The following is a 21281-nucleotide window of genomic DNA, read 5'->3' as shown; positions in this document are numbered from 1 at the left end:
ACCGTTGGTTGCACGCTGCTTCAGTGGCGTCAGCCTGCTATCGCGAGAGAGAGACGCGGGACATAGAAAGATGCGCGGGACGGGCGCCACCGCGCCGCTTTGCTTGTCGCTTTTTTTTTTTCTTTCTCTCTCTTTTGGAGCGACTGTGGCCGACGCGCATGAAGCAGCTAGCGCCATCTTGTGGCGCGCTGCACCTACTCAGGTACTCTCTGGTGCGCTGTCGGGGCGGGACGTGCTGCGCGGTAATGGCGGCAGATACGAACTTACGGAGGTAAACATTGCCTCGTCTCAACATCGTTCGTTTCAGGGAACTAAGCAATACAAATGTTACGATTATTTGGCACGGAAAACGCCGTCCAGACGGCAAAATTTTTATCATTATATCCAATACGCGGTGAATAACCTATCGTTATAAATGTTTTTTCCCCATAGACCTAATGCATAAAATGACACTTTCATGTCGACCCATCGTTATAACCGATATATCGTTATATGTGGTATCGTTATAAGTGGACTGCACTGTATTTCGAAAGGCGAAGCTGCAACTTAACTTGTCCAAGTGTCGTTTTGGCCACCGCCAAATTACTCTTCTGGGTCATCTCGTTGATGCTTCTGGAGTACAGCCTGATCCCGACAAAACATGCGCTGTCCGAGACTTTCAGTTTCCGAAGACAGCCGCAGACGTTCGAAGTTTTGTAGGGCTATGCTCGTACTTTCGTTGTTTTGTTCAAGATTTTGCGACAATTGCTAGACCCCTCACTAATCTTTTGAAGAAAGGCGTAAAATTCACGTGGGGTACTTCGGAAGCCGCTGCCTTCTCTCATCTAGTCACTCTTCTAACCTCGCGACCCATTCTCGCCCACTGCAACGCTGATGCCCCTACAGAATTGCGTACAGATGCCAGCGGTCATAGCATAGGTGCCGTCTTAGCCCAGCATCAGCGGGGCCAAGATCACATTGCTTATGCGAGCCGCCTCCTAGCACCATCGGAGCGAAACTATTCTATTACGGAACAAGAATGCCTTGCTGTTATCTGGGCAGTTACGAAGTTCCGTCCTTACCTTTACGGTCACCCTTTTTCCGTAGTCACTGACCATCATGCTCTTTGCTGGCTCTCATCGCTAAAAGATCCTACAGGCCGGCTTGGTTGATGGGCTTTGAGGCTACAAGAATTTTTATATTCCGTAGTGTACAAGTCTGGCTGCCTGCACCAAGACGCCGACAGCTTGTCGCGTTACCCTGTTGACAACTCTGACTCCTCCAATATTACCAGTGCTGCTTGCGTATTCTCTGTATCACAGCTGCTTCATTTCGCCGACGAGTAACGTTGTGACGCGTACACCAGAGCACTCATCGACCGTTTTGAACACTCTCCGGCTGATGCTACTGTACGCCTCTTCGTCCTCCGTGACGGTACTCTGTGCCGTCGTAACCTTCATCTGGATGGCTATGAGTTCCTACTTGTAATACCTAAACACCTCCGCTCCACTGTTCTAGAAGAGCTTCACGACGCACCAACGGCAGGACATCTCGGCGTATCTCGAACCTATGACCGTGTACGTCGCCATTTTTTCTGGCCGGGCCTTGCCCGTTCCGTACGACGTTACGTCGTCGCTTGTGAACTTTGCCAACGATGCAAGAAGCCTTCCCAGCTCCCCGCTGGTTACCTCCAGCCGCTCGACATCCCTGCCGAGCTCTTCCATCGTGTCGGCTTGGACCTTCTCGGCCCATTTCCGGAATCTACATCAGGAAACAAGTGGGTTGCAGTCGCGGCAGACTACGCGACTCGCTACGCCGTAACCCGCGCTCGTCCGACCAGCTGTGCAACTGATGTTGCGAACTTCCTCCTACATGACATCATTTTGATGCATGGTGCTCCGTGTCAATTGCTAACAGACTGTGGCTGTACGTTTTTGGCCAAAGTCATTGACGACAACATGCGTGCCTGCTCAATACAGCATAATTTTACCACCTCCTACCACCCTCAAACGAACGGCCTCACTGAGCGTTTGAACCGCACCCTTACAGACGTGCTATTCAAATATGTTTCAGGCGACCACCATGACTGGGACCTGGCTCTACCTTACATTACCTTTGCGTACAGCTCTTCCCGTCTCGAAACTGCCGGCTTTTCCTCGTTTTACCTCTTGTATGGCCGAGAACCGACGCTGCCACTGGACATTGAGCTTCTGTCCACCACATCTTGAAATAGCAATTATGCCCGTGATGCAATCGCCCATGCTGACCATGTTCGCCAACTTGCGCGCGCTCGTCTACAAGTGTCTCAAGACAAACAGAAGCAACGCTACGACCTCCGTCACCGTGATGTCCATTTTGCGCCCGGCAACCTCGTGTTGCTTTGGTCACCATCGTGTAAAGTTGGCCTTTGTGAAAAACTGCTTTCCTGTTACACAGGCCCATATCGCATGCTCCGCCAAGTGACCGATGTCACCTATGAAATCATTCTAGCCACGCCCACTACATCCTTTGCTGTGACAACCAGTGACATTGTCCACATCGCCCGACTCAAGCCCTACACCTCTCCACGTGCCTTGGATATTTAACAGCATCGTGACGGTGCTTTTGCTGATGGGGGAGTAGTATTTCGATATTATTGCGAGATGCTCCAGAAACGAGCCGCCGCGAGAACGACGAAGTGGGTGTGTGCCCTTGGCGCGAGCGAATGTCGGCCTGGCGCTCTGGCTCCAGTGTAAATAGCCTGTAAATAGTCTCTTCTGTCTGCGTCTTTCTACACTTAACAATATAAAGACATCGCAAGAAAGTCGGGCCATACTAGCATAATTATGAGTGCCAGCACGTGCAGTGCAGATCGCGCTGAAAGCAATGCAACAGCATGGTTCACGACATCCATGATTTGCGAATGTTGTGTCGCGTCGTGCTGTAAATCTTGTCATCATAGCTGACCGCACTTGGTGCCTGAAGCCATCATCTGATGATGTCCACAAATTGAAAACAAAAGTAAAAGGAGATATGGATATTCACACCAATTTTTTAAGAAAATGTCGCAGTTTCACCAGAAATGCAGAGTATTGGTGGCAATAGCACAGGGACAGGTATGCATAGTAAGGTTTGCAGTTTTATCAGTGTCACATGCACTCAGGCAAATGTGAACATATCTCACTGAATGACCCTGAACACTGTCGCAACATGTCGCAACACTGTTACTCACTGTCGCAATGTGAGCGAGCATTTTGCACCGTGTCTCGAAAACTTTCGATTATGCGACTGTCAAAACTACGTGCACGAGAACGCAATGCGCATCAAAGTACCCACCATCTCTGCTCTCAGTTTGTACTTGCCGCAGATTACCTTGATTATACAGCTTGTCGCCCACGTATGCACAGCCTTGTGCAGCCATGGCAAGAATAGAGGAGGAGATGCACGTGCTAGGGGAGAGGGCAGATAGACGTGCATATCCTGCCCCCACACCTCCCTATCGTGTGCGTTACCGTGCGGCGCTCACTCCCTCCCCACCCTCTTTGCGGTGAAGGAAACTGCTTGTGCGTTTCTCTGAGCACTTCGAGCTGTTGCGCGCCTCCACAAGTTGTTGGCCAAGATGACAAATGATGTAGCGGTGATTCCTCCATACCCTGTCCCGGCGCGCATTTCGACGGCATTTTTGCCGCTCAAAATTTTCATGCAGAAGGACGCTTGCAGATAACTTTTGCCTTGGCTGACATTGTAAACGCTTGCTAAATTTGCCAGCCATACAGGGCCCAAGTACGTGCTTGAAATGGCCAATAACTGTTATATAAAAACTGTGTCATGAGAGTACTTTGATAAATTGCGAAATAAATGCACGGTTCTCAGTGGAACTAAGACCTGGAAATTAAAATAGTTCGTTACATCAAAACCTCATTAAATCGAGATTCGTCGTGTTGCGGTTTAACTGTATAACTAAGTAAAACTAAATTGTTTCTTCCTAATATCAGTATCTTCTAAAACAAATATTGCATATAGCAAAGATATTTTTGTGTTGGATGCGACTTCATTATAATGGGGTTCAACAGGAGTTGACATTTTTCCTGATGTATACACAAGAGAAACCAGTGATTTCTAATATACTATGAATTGTTTTAGTGGAATGTTCACACAAAAGGTGACAACGATACACACTGTGGTGGCGTAACGGCTGTGGCATTGCGCCGCTAAGCACAAGATTGCTGGATCAAATCCTGGCCTCAGCGGCTGCATTTCACTGTCGGCAAAATGCAGGAATGCCTGTCCGCCATACATTGGTAACGTGTACCGTGTACTGTGCAAGTTAAAAAACCCCAAGTGGTCAAAATTCTTCTGGAGCCCCTCGCAATGGCGTGCCTCATAATCAGATCTGGGCTTTGGCACATAAGACCCCAGAATTAAATTTTATAGTATGATGAGACTGGCTGGAGGGAGTTCACTGGAAATGTGGGACCACAGCAGTTTTAATTTTTTGCTTGTTATCATATAGAGCAGTGTTTATGAAAAAACTCGTTGACTGACTCCAAAGGTTTGAGAGAGAATTTTGGAAGCATAGTCTGTGACAACTACATTAGAGATGCGCCATCACCAAGTATCGTCTCTCAAGAGTGCAGAGACCTTGAGAGGCAGTGAAGCAATACCACACTGTACAAAACTGATCTCTTTGAAGTGGTCAGGAGAGATCCTGGACATGGATCTCGTGCCATAAGCAGAAGACTTGCCATATGGGCTTTCTAGTTCACAATGAATCAGTTGTAAAAAACATTGGGAAAATTTCGTGACTTTCTTAAAAAAATATATTGTCACTTTCGCCCAAAGACAAAGCATTTAAAGCGATAGCTAGGTTTAACATTGCGCGAAAGGTAACTCGGAATGTTGGCATAATCAGGAGCTCTTCCAGCAGCATTGCAGGCATTGCACCTCGATGGTGCACGAGATGAGACTGAAGGGAAACCTTTGCCATTTGTGAGCTCCCTAAAGAAAGGATTAGACAGATTTAACTGGATGTTTACTGTTTGTTCTGCTCAGGCCAGTGTCTGCACTACGGTGTGGTATACACACAGCTGTTCAGCAGGAATGCTAAAGCGTACGCACACAACGCTCTTGCCAGCAGCAAAAGCCAATGAGCTGCCCTGGCTCCGGCAGAGTCGATTGAACAGAGTGTGATGATGTGTCCACTTGAATTTGTTGTATTTGCAGGCAGACATGTCTTTGGAGATTTTCTAACTCTAATGCGTGGGCTGCACATACGCATCAATACCATGACAGCAGCAACGGCAATGGTGTAAACGGCTTTGAGTATCCGTATAACTGCTATCACTATAAAAATTTGGCATCTAAAGGGTTGCAAACAAAAGGACGTATTTAAAAGGCCTCCTGTACAATCTACAAGTGTGTTAAGGCACTAGTGATGGTGAAAATTTGTAAACCGTTTGTTCGTTGAAACTTTTCCTTCACGAAGGTAGAGCGTTTGCATGCATTGGCTGCACAGAAGAAAAATCTTATATATTATATACAGTAGCCCACAAAGCGCTCTTTTGACAATAAAATCTGTTTCTTTTTCTCCCCAGCACTTCACGATTTCATCTCTGAAGACCTGGACTCGTATCTTGCCGACCACAGTCCTCGGCTATGCATTGTCTGTTCCTCCTCCAGCGCCAGCTCTACAAATGGCATGGATGATGATGACGTCTCTTTCCTTGCTAAAGTGCAACAGGTTATTCTGGACTAAGCTTCTTGCCTTGCCCATTCTTTCTTTCTCACTGTTTTGCACAGAGTGACCCTGGCCCTAGATAACACACAATAAATGTTATTGCCGGACATTGAGCATTACTGAAACGTTATGCGAGATGTTCAGTGGTGTGTGGGGAATATGTCAGCCACCAATGTTATTTGAGTAGGGATAACTGTCGGCTAATTCAGATCTAAGACATACCATTGCACCACAAGCACTCAACAAGCAGGTGATACATCAGAAATGTTAAAGCACGGTGTATTGTCTGCTTCTTGTGTTGCATTTATTGAACACTAACACTTTTACCTGTGGGGGTAGTGCAGTGCCCACAGCCTTGTGTTGCTGAGCACGAGGTCACAGATTCAGTTCCTGGCTGCAGTGGCTGTGTTTCGATGGGTTGGGAATGCAAAAATATTTGTGTGCCATCTAGTCTAGGTGGGCCGATGGCTCATAGATTTGCGTGCACTGTGTTCTCGCTGCTCAGTTTGCATTGAAGCGATAGATGACGCGAAGGTCACTTCACTCACTGCTGCTTCCTCGATTCCACACATCAGTGTTTTGACAGCAAATATCCGCAGTCATCAAGTGTGATGTGTGTGCCTGTGCGCGTTGTCACCATGCTTGTCAATTGAGTTAGTAAGCAAGTGTTTACAAAGGGGTGTTGTACTCCGGCAGCTGCTCCGTATGGCGCGGCCACTCGAGGCTTGTCTTAAATACGATCTGCATTGCGGACAGTCTAGGCATACCAAGGACCGATAGCTTCCTTTGCGCTATAGCATATCATATGCTTGCGCGTCACCCGTATTCACGAAGTGAAACGTCACTGTCTCTTTTTGTTTCCCCCTCTTGTTTTTGCCTCTGTCCACGGGCGATGTGCACCGCAGGCCTCCAGCTGGTGCCTTGATGTGTCGCGCCCCCGGGCATGGCATATTGAAGCATCTAGCCTCCAGGATTGGTAGCGGTAGCGGTCGCTCCAAATGTTTGTCTTCACCGAAGAGCACGCCTGAGGCAGTTCATCTTAAGCGAATTTTTTTTTTTCTTAAGTCCATGGAAAAGCAAACAAACATTCTTATGTTGTTTGTTATATGCGAGAATTCTACTTAACTGAGTTCATTTTAACAAGAGTTCACTGTAGGCTCAAAATAAGTGATTCACCACAGCACACCACAACCACTGCGACGAGCCTACGTCATGCTACCGGCTGCGCTGTGCAAAACCGCCCAAGTTAAGGAACATTAAAGGGACACTATAAAGAGAAACACTAAATCAGTTTGGTATGGTAAAATATTCTTTCAAAACTCCATTTTCTTCAATCTCATGATAATAAGTAGATTATTAAAAGAGCAAATTTTATGGGCTCTTATGTGTTCCAATTCTTTAATCGTTCTACATATATAGAATTACTCAATATATTGAAGTAATTCACCTTCTTTTTCGCAAGTTTTATTTATGTGGGTTTGACTGTAATATAGACAAAGCAAGGAATTTTACTCTCTATTTTGAAATGTTTGCCATTTTGAAATTTGTACTACTGAACTATTTTACATTAAAACTATAAGCTTTCGGTTGGGGTTTTTTCACGTTTTTGTCAATCTGAAAAAATACCGATTATGAAGTTCATAACGAGATTTCACTTGGTAACTCTTACGCTTCATGGGGTACACAAACGAGACGTCACTTCCATTTTTTCAATAATTCAAGTCTCTCAGTTATGCAGTGATTACGTACATAAGGAAGCTGTCTTCGGAGGTGTTTTGCACAGAAATGTTTAGAATTTCACCTTTGTTCTCTGGTTGTAGGTCACAACTGTGTTCAAGAGCAGAGCCAGCGACATGAAGGGAAAGCTCGTGGATTACATCACAAATCCACAGCAACCACCTGTCGAAAGGTATGTGCCGTGAACCAGAATTTTATGCTGTTAATAAAACAAAAAAGAAAAGCTGTCATTGAAATTATTTCTGTGTACTGAGCAAACAAGGTGGACTAGGAAGCACTGGCCGCATGCTAATGTAAACCTGTGGTCAAAACTGCAAACTAGGAGTTGCGTGAAAAAGAATAAGAAAAAAAATCACGTTTTCTGAATATTTTGGCATGTATATAACATTAAACTGAAAGTTGCAGTAGAGACTTGGCATTGCAAGCATCGAAGTACATTCATCAGCTTCAGGTTGTCAGCTGGAGTTGCCAAGTAATTACTTCATTTGTATTTTTTCCCATTTGTGCACTTGGTCTGTATATTTTTCATCATGGACTACTACTAATATAGACTACTGCTACTTCTTAAAGAGACGTTAAAAGAAAACATTGAATCAATCTTGGATCATCCTAATGTGCCACAACACCCACTGGGAACCTTGCAACATTTGTTCTAGGCCATGCCATAGATAACTGGGCTGCAAAGAAACTTGTTACTGTAGAGTCCAAATAATTCATTGGCAGTTCAAATTACTTGTGACAAGCAGGTTTAATTACACGGGACATTGAGTGCTACACACGCCATGTTATGTGCCTCTAAAAATGATTTCAGGCTCAATCAAAATACATTACCTTGTTCACACTGTTCTTTACATCTACTATAGTCGCCGACCGTTTATTCGGACCTCACGGGGACTACGGAAATGTTCGAATAAACAGGTGTCCGAAAAAGCAGATTAAGAAAAAAAAAATCCTTTATTTCCACGCATTTATTCGGGCTCAGCAGTAGGCTTGAATAAATTGTGAATGCGCCGTTGCACGCTGTTCCGTTTACACGCAATCAGATAAGCCTGAATCTTAGATAGGCTCGTATGGTCACTATAGGCGGCTGAAAGCACAGTCACTGCTTGTACACGTTCCGCATGTGACGGCAGTGTAGCACATGGTGCGTCATCTTCCGACTCGGAGTCATCATCCGGCGGCGCAGCAGAAACCTGACGAATGATCTTGCCGTCGTTGAGATCTGCGCATGTCAGTACAGCAGTATCAGCACCTGTGAAACTGTCAAATGAGATGGTGTCTGGAATCGCAATGCCACTACTGCACAGGTCTCGGCAGAAAATTTTCGGTGTCAGTAGAGAGCACATCGGAAGGCAACAAATCCTAGGCCTCCCGGCACCCGCTAGCCAGCATTGCCCAGCACAGTCTGCGCAGACACTGTCGGCGCCATTAGACACTTGATGCGATGTTTCCGTATGCCACGTTGCATCACTGCAACCTCGACACAGCACACGAAGCAAACATCACCACGCTGTCACGCCGACACCAGTCGCACAAACGAAAAACGTGGCCTGCCCGCAGCGTTGTGCACAAAGAAACAAATCAGCTGCTGGATTGTCTTGACATGGCTTACTAAGCTGAGACCGGAACTGCTGTAGCTACGAACCAGGCAGAAACGATGATGATGAGCGAGGATTTGCAGTAGCGCCACTTTGTGGGGCAGCAAGGAGGCTCCATTCAAAACAGAAATGGCGTTCAGCAAGTCGAACCATTCGCCAGTCAGAATCGGTGCATGGTGCTCTCGATCGAGTTTGCTCAAGGAGTGTCCGAAAAATCAGACGAGAGGTTGCTAGGTGTCCGAACTTTCGGCAGTTGTTATACGTCATGGTTTATGGGGAAAATGGTGGTGCCGCGAAGCAGACTGAATAATCGAGCATGTCCGAAAAATCAGTCGGCGACTGGACTTTTAGAAGAGGCAGGAGTTTCTTGTTTCCTGAAACATTCACATTTTGTGCCTTCTGAGATCTCAACAGACTGTTAACCACTGCGGGCATTTCTATTTCTTGTGCAGGCATGTGAGCAGCTCTGACAAACTGGGCAAGCGTTACCGCGGCATGGCACCAGTCTTTAGCATTGATGATGAGCATGATGGTGAGCAGAGTTTTGATGCATCAGTAGCGACTGAAGCCACTTCATGGGTTCCTTCATATAACCTTCGAATATATGTATCCACAAATATATCAGCTGAGATAGTGACCGACCCAATAGCAACCAGGCAGCCACGCCAAACTCAAGAAAGTAGGCAAGAAAGTTTTGCTTTAATATGTAGGTTTGCCTAAAGGTAATCATGTGACGTAAAATAAAGGTGTATCATAATGTTGCCATGCATGCATTGCTTTATTTTAAGCAATAACTGTTTTCATCAAATTATGTCTGAAATGAGGACTTGGGGCAAACATTCATTTGGGGACCTGAACCAGCACAAGATAAACAGACCACATGCATTTAATTTCAGATTTTGGTGGTCACGGTGATCTAGATGTGTCAGTACAAGAAGAGGAAAACATTAGCACGTGGGTGAAAAAGCCTGAAGTTCTTGGGCACTTCAAGTGTGAAGAAATCAAAGAGAATGGTCATCTCTACCCTAGGTATGTTGCCAGATCTGCACCTTGATTTTCAGACTTGATTTCTAACTTTATATATAGAAATTTTCTATATTCCTGCTCAGAGAGGGGCTGCACTTGCTTAATATTGTTCACTGCAGAAAGGAACACAATGCGTAGATGCAAATACAAGATGTGCATGATTCTGTGGTCGTGTTCTGTTCTTTCACTATTCTATTGCTCTGTTATTCTATTACTGAAGCTGCAAAGATTAGCTTAGAAAGATGTCCTGTCATCTAAGTTATCTCTTCATCCAACTGGCTTTTATTTTTGCAGACGTTGCACTTGTTCATTGGTTCTATGCTCTGTGCGTTTTTCTTGGAAGGAAAGGTTCGCAACTATGTGAGAGTAAGTTGAAATTGTTGAGGAAAGTTGTATGGGTTCCTTATAAAAGAAAGATTCACTGTTGAAGAAATTCTTGTATTTGTCTTGTAGTAAAATCTGTCACCACAGCCTTCCTGGCACAAACGCTCTAACAACTGGGCTCACCAGGAGACTAGCAACTTGAGGCCCCTTGCTCCACATTGAAGGTTTTCACGTAATTCATTTGATTATTGAGTGTATATCAGTGTCATGCTAGGGGTCAGAGAAAGAGGAATACGACAAAGACTGCAGCTAATAGCTTGCATTGAGTGAATGCTGTTTGTCTTCTGATGGAATAAATCAGGGACATAACAGTGATAGCATCAACATAGCATCGTGCTGTTCGAATTAGTCTTCATTTAACAAAAAGTTAAGCCTCTCTTTTGTTACTCTCACTGAGGATGTCTTTAACTATGTCGAAAGCGAGTTAGGGACTACCTTCAAAGCTGATAACGAGAAAGGGAGCTGTGCTTAAGGAAGTCTATGGCGTGATTTGCAGTGTGAAGCACCGAAGTGCGAAAAGAAAATAACAAGGATTCGAGAAAAAAGGACAAACATGATTGCTGCAAATCACATCATGAACTTAAACCAACTCCTCAAATCACTATTCTTTATAGAAGCCCTGAACCACACCTTAGGCTTAGTGAAATAACATAGTCCACAGGTAGCATACGCTGCTGTCAACATCTCAGCCAAGTTTTGCTGTCGTACATGGTGTGTGGAGCTCGCAAGCAGATCGTGAAGTCACCTTTCTCTCAAATGCTTTCTTTTTAATAGAAAGCCTTGTCCTCACTCTCTTCTAGACGCACTGTTTCTTCATCGGATGCACTATTTCGTCATTCCCTTAGACAGCTGCGGTTGGCCAATAGCTAACATCAAGCTGTGGTCGGCTACATGGCGTACATTCCGCAGCCGTTGCGGGATGCCGCCACGAGTCCACTGGCTAAGCGCACTGCGGCTCGCTGAGGGCAACCGTGTTTGGCTTATGTTTAACGCGTTGTGGGTACCAGAGGCGGAAGTCGTGGCATTTACGTCAACATCCAAAATGAAATTTGAACTGCGTGCCACTGTGGCAGAAGGCAAAGCGTTGTGGGCACTCCCTACTGCACTGTAGCCTTCGCAGTGCAAGACATTGAAGAAGGAACAGCAACATATCGGACGCTGTGTTTGATTGCCAATAACTACGCTTCTGCTGAACGCATTGAAGTACTTTTTGTGGCAAAATATTTCTGAACTAGCCTATTTTCACTTCACATGCCTTTCTCCATTTTGATAAAAAGTGATTCAGAGCCCCTTTAAAATAGTCTATTGCACGCGTTTCAGCGTTGTGTGAATTCGCTTCTTTTCACAGCTTAATAAACTAAGACTTAGGGGCTACCCTCAAAGTTACTAACAAGAAAGAGAGCTGCACTGATGGAACTGAGCTTGCCTCTCTCTCTTCTTGATGTGCAGTCACTTGCTAGTGACCGATACTCACCTCTACCTGCTGCGCGAGCTCAGCCACAAGAAAGGAACTGCTCGGGTGGTGTCCCAGCGGCCCCTGCTTTCGGTGCTCAAGATCACCAGCAAGAAGCAGCACCCCGAGCTGATCACCTTCAAGTACGGCCTCAACGACAATGCCACGGGCACCTTCACGGTCGTCGCAATGGAGCGCCTACTGATCCCCAAAGCCAAGGAAGCCACACAGCTCGTCAAGGCCCAGATCACCAAGCTGCTTGAGGAGACTGATGCTAGGTAAGGGTAAAATTCGGGCAGTGGAAACACTTAGCAAATGCACCTGATCACTCATAATTGTGAATTCAACATTTCTTCAACTTTGTGGGGAAAGCACGAGATCAGTGGGACATGTTATGCAGGTATATGTTAGTGAGAAGTTAGTCAGTAATCATTCATGCAAAAATTAAGTTGCTGTGAGTGTTTCAGCACTGTCGTCTTTCCCAGAAGCCTAAAGATTCTGGGATATTACATGCCAAAACCGCAATGTGATTATGAGATACACGATATAGAGAGGAGTGTGAGAATATGTGCCATCAAACTCAAAAATGTATTGTTGTTCCACTTACTTTATTAACAAAGTGCTTTTTTATGCATTGAAACACAAAAGTAACTGGAACGCCCATGCATTTTGTCCCACACTTGGGGAAATACTGTATTTACTCGATTGTAACGCGCCCTCGATCTTAAGCTTACCCATTCACTGTGACCTAAAAAAACAGTCCTTTACAGTAACACGCACCTCATTCTTTCATACAAAACTACTACTTTTTCTCATTTGGACAAAGATTTACTCCCTCTGTATTTAAGTTGTGATAAATAGTGGCAGTTTCACCCAAAAGGCAAAGCATCGATTGCAATAGTAAATTAGTAGACAGCTATAGGAAAAGTAAGGATAGTAGTTTTATCGGCCCTATAAACTTTTAAACATTCACTTACTAACTAAATTAAGAAGCATGGTGTCACACGCACAAGCAAACATGAACACGTCTCACTCAGTGACCGCTGAAACTTTTTTATCAAAACGCTGGAGTGAGAAAGTGTGCTAGCAAGAGCGAGCGAATTGACCTTTCTGCGGCCTCGCACTTCAATGCGAACTGAGCGACAAGAACACAGCGTAATGCACCTAGATGCGTAGACTCTGTCTCTATCGCAGATTGCTTTCAAGATAGGGGCCGTGAGGCCACGCCATACACAGCAGCTGCCGGAGTAGAAGGTGTCTCCTGTTTGCGCCAGTCCTGCATGCAAGTTTTCAGAACTACGAATGCCGGTGATGCCGTCCGATGTCCTCTGTCTCCAGTTACGGTTGGCGTGTAATACCCCTAGCAAAAAGGATGCTCGAAAGAACCTATTCAATCGAAACGGAGGATGGATTCCTAATTTGCTGTGGTTGTCTCGAATGGTTGCCGGTTTGGTGAGCGCCCCGCAGTGTTTACAGGCACCTTTGTGTGTGTGTGCGACCAAGGGGAGAACCCTTTTCACAAATTGTGCGACTCTAGGAGAGACCCTTTCCACGAACTGTCTGACTCTGGGGAGGCCCTTTCCGCAAACCAGCGTCGCCTAGAAGAAAGGATCAGCCGCCCATCCCGGGCCCATGGGTTGCCACCAGAAGTGGCAAGCCCGGGCAACGTCGCCTAGAAGAAAGGATCAGCCGCCTACAATCCCTGACCCGAATGTTGCCAGCAGCGTAGGGAAGCAAGTGCAACGCCACCTAGGAAAGTGGGAGCAGCTGCTAAGCACCGAAGGGACTCAGTGCATGTCACGTGACATTGACATGAGCAAGATCCTGCCTACGATTTTAGTTGGCCTATTTAAGGGGCCCCGCAATGTACTTTTGAATTTATTCATTCTCTTCTTCTTATCCTTCACCAACCATTCAATAAACAGTGCAAGTTTCGCACTAGAAATTGTCTCGTCCATGCCTGGTCGCCATGATCTACCGGACGCCTGTACCCGCCAACAATGCCACGCTACCCAATAGTAATGCCAGTTGAGGTTCGAGAAACAGGCGTTGCAACAACTGGTTGGCAGCGATGAGATATGCTACCCTGAAGACCCCAACTTTGGACAACATCTAAGAGATCGTCTCCTCTTCGTCCTGGTGACAACGTTCAGAAGGAAGGTGTCAGGATTCATGACTGCATATGGTGAGTGCACGGCTTTTCTTCACTAAGATATCACTTGGCTTTACGCATTTTTTGGGGAAGTACAGAGCAGTGATTTTCGTTTAACCGTGGATGGAAGTTTTGCATACATCGAGGTTGTTACAGAGTGAAGAGTTAGCAGCACTAAGAACAGCCATGAACTTGAAGGCGCTAAAGAAGCCGGAGTTGTTTAACTTGGCCAGAGAATTAGGCCTTCAAATTGCTGAATCAAAGAGAAAGGCTGAGATCATTGAGGCGATCGAAGTGAGTGGGGCAGACGACGATGAACTGAAGGAATGCCTAGAAAGCATTGCGAATAAGGAGGAAGAGCGTAAGCGCCTCCTGGAAGAAAAAGAAGAGTAAGCGCCTAGAAAAAGGAGAGCGCGAGCGGGCAGCATGTGAGGCCAAAGAAGAGTGCAACCTCGAAATCAGGCACCTAGATATTGAGTTTCAGAAGGCTCAAAATACTGAAAGCTAGCACGGAGGCACGAGAAGGCAAGCGCAGAATGACAGACTTTATGGCACCCTACGCAGTAGGAGGGGACATAGGTCTTTTTCTGGTGCAGTTTGAGGGCACGTGTGAGAAGGCAAAATTTGCGAGAAACACGTGGCCGCAACGCTTGCTTACATTGCTGCCACCTGAGGTAGCTGCGAATCTGCTTAAGAAGTATAGATTATCAGCAAAAGCATTCAGGCGAAAATTCAGGGAGGTCGAGAAGACCGAAAGTGAGTCATACTCAGATTTCGCTTACACCTTGGACGTAAACCTGAAAGAATGGCTCAGAGAAGACGGTGCACTTGGCGACGCCGAAAAGACAATGCAGTGTGTTGCTTTAGAACAGTTCTACCGCCAGCTGCCAGAAAATATCAAGTATTGGGTTCAGGATAGGCCAGGGGTGGACACTATCACGAGAGTGGCCGATCTCGCTGAGGAGCATGTAACTCGCCGTGCGTTCGAAGGCAATGAAGCTTCTAAGAAGTAGATGAATAAATATAGACCCAGCAAGCCAGAATGCTCAAAGTCGAGTCAGTATAAATCCAAGGAAAGGTTAGATTTAGTGAAAATTAGTGACGAGAACAGCAAGGGAAAGGAGGGGTCATCCAAACAGAGGGCAGAAAGCCAAAAGAAAAAAGCTTTCGAGGCAAAGAAACCAGTAGTTTGCTACAACAGCCAGCAACCGGGGCATATCTCCATGGGATACAAAAATATCAAACTAATGTTGATGTCACTAACTAGCTATGAGAAAAATCTGAAATTGCTAGAACCGTACATACGAGACCTCATGGTAAACGGCAAACTGTGTCGGGTGCTTCGCGACTCGGCAGCCACAAGACGTGGTTCAGCCATCCTACATGGAAGAAGGCCAGTTCACGGGAGAATGTGCTTGGATAAGGCAAGCCATGGAAACCTCCAGTGTTTGTCTCCCTGTGGCCACGATTCATATCGAAGGACCTTTTGGAGTACTGGACACTGAAGCTGCCGTCTCGGCACATCTCCCGCCTCAGTATCCATATTTGTTTTCTAACAAATCTGAGGATTTGCTGCGATGCAGGGGAATTGGGTTTAGTGAGGGAATAGTGCAAGCCCTAACTCGTTCCAAGCCAAGGGAGCTCGCTGCCAAGGCAATATATGAATGTCCAGTGGTCGAGGAAACAAGTTTGACGGAGGATTCGTCAACCAGCACCAAACAGGACAGCCCTGTAGGGGATATTGGGGAAAGTGCACTAGCTATTGAAGAGGCCAGGAAAGCATCGGAGCCTGAAATGTCTCGAGAGGCAGAATGCAGAAAAAAGTTATTGAACGTGAGCCCTGCCACGTTGACTGCTGAACAGGAAAAGGATTCCACCCTGTGGAACCGCAAAAGAATGTGTGGCCAAACAGAACGTAAAGTTCCTCAAGAGGGCAGGCGTCCTCTATAGAAAGTACGTCAGTCGAAAGGGAGTGCAATTTGACCAACTCGTGGTGCCGCGTCCCCATCGTGAGCAGCTCCTGCACCTGGTCCACGGGGGCTTTTGGACAGGGAATCTAGGCATTCAGAAAACAAAGGACCACTTACTGCAGGAATTTTACTGGCCGGGCTGCTTTCGAGAAGTGGAACCATTCGTAAGAAGCTGCGACACATGTCAACACATAGGCAAGCCCGGAGATAAGGCTAAAGCGCCAATGATACTTGTTCCCATTATCACGGAGCCATTTCGCTGGCTCATATTAGACACAGTGGGACCACTTCCTGCAACGCAGTCTGGCTATCGGCACATTCTAACTGTACTATGCCCCGCAACGAAATTCCCAGAGGCGGTGCCCCTCAAAGAACTAAGCTCGGTGGAGATTGTCAACGCGCTTTTGTCTGTCTTCACGCAAGTGGGGTTTCTTGCAGAAATCCAGTCAGATCAAGGATCCGCTTTTATGAGTGCACTGACCTCGACGTTTCTGGAAACGTGCGGTATTAAAATCATTCATAGCTCAGTGTACCACCCACAGTCTAACGGGGTAGAGAAAGTCCACTCAGTCATGGAACGGCTTTTGCAAGCCCTTTGTTATGAGCACAAAGCCGATTGGGAGGTTTGCTTGCTTGCAGCAATGTTCGCGCTTCGAACTGCGCCACACGAGTCAACAGGTTTTCACCTTCAGAGCTCGTTTACGGTCGCTGCCTTCGGTCCCGTCTTCGCATTGTTCAAGAAGCATGAGAAGGCCGGGCGGACGACCCTTCAGTTGTGGCACAAGTGCTAGAGCTGTTAGACCAACTCCACACACATCAAGAATTAGCTGGGCAGGAAATGCGCAGGGCCCAAAGCAATGCTAAGCAATAGTATGGCAGGATGGCTCGAACGCAACGCTTTGAAGTTGGGGAGAAGGTAATGATCCTGAAACCCTCATTGAAAAACAAACGACAGGTTCAATTGGAAGGACCAGTTGACATAACTCAGAAATTGTCTGAAACAAAACTACGTAATCACGGTACCGGGAAAACGAAATACACCCCAAGTGTACCACAACAATCTACTTAAACTCTACCAGCAGAGGGAGGCCATTGTGAACATGTCCCTTAACCAACCTGAGGAGATGCCTGTCGACTTTTCGGAGTTAACATCAATAACGGGGGCAAAAGACATTCACGAGACCATTAACAAGGTAGTAGAGCAGGCAGAGTTGAATCCCAATCAAAGAGCCGAACTGAGGGAACTCGTGTTTGAATTTAAAGACATATTTTCAGACACACCTGGCAGGATCACTGCAATCATTCACGATATCGAGTTAACCTCATCGGAGCCAGTTCGTTCGAAAGTTTATTGCGTTTTACCTTATCAACGTCAAGTCATGGCCGCTGAAGTAAACAAGATGTTAGAGCTAGGTGTAATGAAACCAGGAGAGAGTGATTATACCTCACCTCTTATCTTGGTTGAGGTCCCAGGAAAGGAACCGCGACCGTGTATCGACTATCGCAGGCTCAATTTAATCACGAAGGACCAGACTTATCCAATACCGCATATCGAGGAAAAGCTTGATAAAGTGAGCAGTGCTAATTTCATCTCTACGCTCGATTTAGTCAGAGGGTATTGGCAGGTTCCGTTGACTGAGAGGGCAAGCAGGCTTGCGGCGTTTATTTCCCCGTTGGGAACCTTTCGTCCGAAAGTCTTGAGCTTTGGATTGAAGAATGCGCCGTATTGCTTCTCTAGCCTTATGGACCAGGTGCTACGAGGAATGGAGGACTTTGCACTTCCGTATCTCGATCACATAGCAATTTTTTTTTCATTATGGGCCGACCATATGCAACACTTGCGAACCGTGCTGTGTCGTCTACGAGAGGCCAACTTAACTGTTAAGGCTCCCAAATGCCAATTAGGGCGCGCGGAGGTAGCTTATTTAGGTCATGTAATAGGGCAAGGCCATCGTTGGCCTTCCGAGGTTAAACTGACCGCAATAGACAACTGCCCGCAACCATGCACCAAGTGGGACATCAGGTCATTCCTTGGTTTGGCAGGTTATTACCAAAGATATATTCCGCGTTATTCCGAGATTGCAAGTTCTATAACAGATGCTCTCAGAAAAACAGAACCGCAAACGGTAAAGTGGAATGACGCAAACGAAAAGGCTTTTAATATGCTGAAGAAAGCACTAATGAGTCAGCCAGTGTTGAATGCGCCCGACTACTCTAAGCCATTCATTCTTCAGTGTGATGCCAGTGACCGGGCTATGGGGGTGGTGCTTTGCCAAAAGAGAGATGACGAAAATGAACACCCCGTACTGTACACCAGTGGAAAGCTTTCAGTTCGTGAGGAAGCATACAGTGCATCAGAAAAGGAAATGCGCCTGCTTGGTATGGGCGGTGCAGAAGCTAGCTTGCAATATTGCTGGTTCAAGGTTTACCATAGAGACTGACCACTGTCCCCTCACATGGCTGCAACCCATGTCTGCGAAAAACGGTCGTCTTTTGCGCTGGAGCTTGGCTCTTCAACAGTACACCTTCGATATTCGCTACAAGAAGGGTAAACTTAACGGCAATGCTGACTGTCTGAGTCGTTGCCCCTAGAGTAATGAAAGCCTCATGCTCACTCTGGTTTCCATGGCATTTTTACGGTGGTATTTTTTTTCATATGTTTGTTTTATTATTGCGAATTTGTAGTTGATTTTTAGCTGATTTTAGTAGCCACGTCTTAACACTTTCAAGAAATGGTTGTTTTTAGTGTTTAGGAGGGGGGGGGGAGGATGCGCGAAAGGGATGGGAAAGCAGTAGTGGTGGTCTTTTTTTTTTCTTTTTTTTTGTAAAGCCTGGTGTGTCTTGGGGAAGGTGGCCTTGTGCTCGCTTACTTTGTGGTTGTGGGTCCGGCACTGTTCTGAAGTTATTGCTTGCCCAAACAGGATACGAAAAGTTGCGAGACTGGTTTGCAAGTCCTGTTTCACCGGACCGGACCAGGAAGAAAAGGCACACAAGAGCACCATGAAGATTGATGGACAACTTCCAGGAATCTACCAGCTACGAACGAAGGGTTCGTCACCCTGGAGGGAAATTCTGCTGCTGAAATGGCAATCCCTTGCCCAGTGGCTGCTGGCCCCTACGCGTCGAGATCTTCCTCCCCCGCCGGAGATGCTGTTAGGGTTGGCGTGTAACACCCAGAGCAAAAAGGATGCTCGAAAGACCCTGTTCAACCAAAACAGAGGATGGATTCCTAATTTGCTATGGTTGTCTCAAGTGGTTGCCGGTCTGGCGGGTGCCCCGCAGTGTTTACAGGCCCCTTAGTGTGTCTGCGACCAAGGGGAGAATCCTTTTCACAAACTGTGCTACTCTAGGAGAGACCCTTTCCGCGATTTGTCCGACTCTGGGGAGGCCCTTTCCGCAAACCAACGTCTCCTAGGAGCGAGGATCAGCCGCCCATCCCGGACCCGCAGGTTGCCACCAGAGGCAAGCCCGGGCAACGTCACCTAGAAGAAAGGATCAGCCGCCTACAATCCCCGACCCGTGAATTGCCACCAGCGGAGGCAAGCAAGTGCAACGTCGCCTAAGAAAGTGGGAGCAGCCGCCAAGCACCGAAGGGACTCAGTGCATGTCATGTGACGTTGACGTGAGCAAGATCCCGCCTACAATATTAATGGCCCTATTTAAGGGGCCCCGCAATGTACATTTGAATTCATCCATTCTCTTCTTCTTATCCTTCTCCAACCTTTGAATAAACAGTGCAAGTTTCGGACTAGAAATTGTCTTGTCCTTGCCTGGTCGCCATGGTCTGCTGGACGCCTGCAGCCCGCTGACAACGCCACGCTACCCACTAGTAACGCCGGTTGAGATTCAAGAAACAAGCGTCGCAACACTCCGCACACGTGATCACTTTCCTTTTAATTGTGGCATTAGGATGAACTTGGCATGTCTTCGCAGTAGGCACTTCCATGCTGATAGGGAAGAAGAGCGGCGAGGGCCAAGGCTCTCATCGACCAGCATGCCAACGACGAATACGCGTGGTACGTGGACGCGGCCGAATACCAACAAAACGCCTTCGCAGCGGTCGTCATAGAGGCGTCAACCGGCGCCACGAGGACGGCAGTGAGCGTGAGAAGCGCCAGAGCGGAACAAGCGGAGGAGGTAGCCATCCCCCTGGCCATCGCCGACGCAGACTGCCACACGGTGCTGAGTGACTCGAGACAGGCAGTGCGAAACTTCGCCAAAGGCCAAATCTGCAGGGAGGCTGAGCGCATGCTGCGAGCGGTCAAACTACAAGAACGAAAAGTATGACTCAAGTGGTTCCCGGCGCATGCGGGCGACGCGTCGGAACACAATGAGAACCACAATGAGACGGCACACGCAGCGGCGCGAGAGCTAACCAACCGCGCCCCGGCGACAGACCATCTGACGTGGTTCGGAACCAAGGACCGCATGACGGATTAAAATGAAATAACGAAGGCCTACCGCCTGGCTCGCAGGACTCTCCCACCCCCGCACCCGAGGCTAAGTCGAGCGGAGGCGGTAGTACTGAGACAGCTCCAGACCGGATCGCGACCGAGCCCGAGACTGATGTACTCTGAGACATACCTGACCGATAAGTGCAGAGTCTGCCGGAGGGAGACCGCAGACTACATGCACATCTTGTGGGACTGCGTTAAAAATCCAGAAGATGCAAAATCAAGAACGCTCCCACCGCGGCTCGAGGCAGCCGCGAAGAGCTATGACCGAGACGAACAGCTCTGGGCCATCCAGCAGGTCTTCGAGGCGCTCGAAAGGGAGGGACCCAGCGAGCCGGCAATGGCGAGCAGAAACCCGCGCCGAGTAACTTCGTAGATGACGTAGGCCCTCGTCGGGGCGCGCAAGCACCCAACTGCAGGCATAAATAAAGTTCACTCCAATTCAATCCAATCCATGCTGATAGAGGAAACGCAGAAAACATCAAGATGGTTGGTGGACTAACATAAGCACACACACTATTGATTGAATTGCACTTGGAGGAAGCTACAGTGGCTATGCTCTAAGCGCATATGAGGCGACCATTTTTAAATGTAGAGGTAATGCAGATTTAGGGTCGTACTCGATTCTGACAAGCATGCAATTTTTGGATCCATCTTATTGGAAAAAAAAGTGTGTGTTAGATTTGAGTAAGTATGGTAATGTCTAGAAACTGGTGTCATCCTAAAGATGACATACTTACCGCCTACATTCCATAACTTCGAATATGAGCCGTAAAGTAATTACTTAGGAAGTTAATTAGTGAATTTGTGTT

General features: G+C 47.0%; 1 protein-coding gene across 1 annotated transcript in view; it reads left to right on the top strand.

The window, feature by feature from the left end:
- TBC1D23 (TBC1 domain family member 23) overlaps positions 1-21281 on the top strand; it is a 51246-nt gene that overhangs the window by 22525 nt on the left and 7440 nt on the right. Inside the window, exons 12-16 of the mRNA XM_050179145.3 lie at positions 5553-5698; positions 7516-7604; positions 9483-9562; positions 9927-10059; positions 11890-12171. Of these exons, the coding sequence (XP_050035102.2) occupies positions 5553-5698; positions 7516-7604; positions 9483-9562; positions 9927-10059; positions 11890-12171 (730 nt within the window). The remainder of the gene's footprint in view (positions 1-5552; positions 5699-7515; positions 7605-9482; positions 9563-9926; positions 10060-11889; positions 12172-21281) is intronic.

This window comes from Dermacentor andersoni, chromosome 5, assembly GCF_023375885.2.
Source record: "Dermacentor andersoni chromosome 5, qqDerAnde1_hic_scaffold, whole genome shotgun sequence".
Taxonomy (NCBI): Eukaryota; Metazoa; Arthropoda; class Arachnida; order Ixodida; family Ixodidae; genus Dermacentor; species Dermacentor andersoni.
This window is presented reverse-complemented; position numbering and strand designations above follow the sequence as displayed.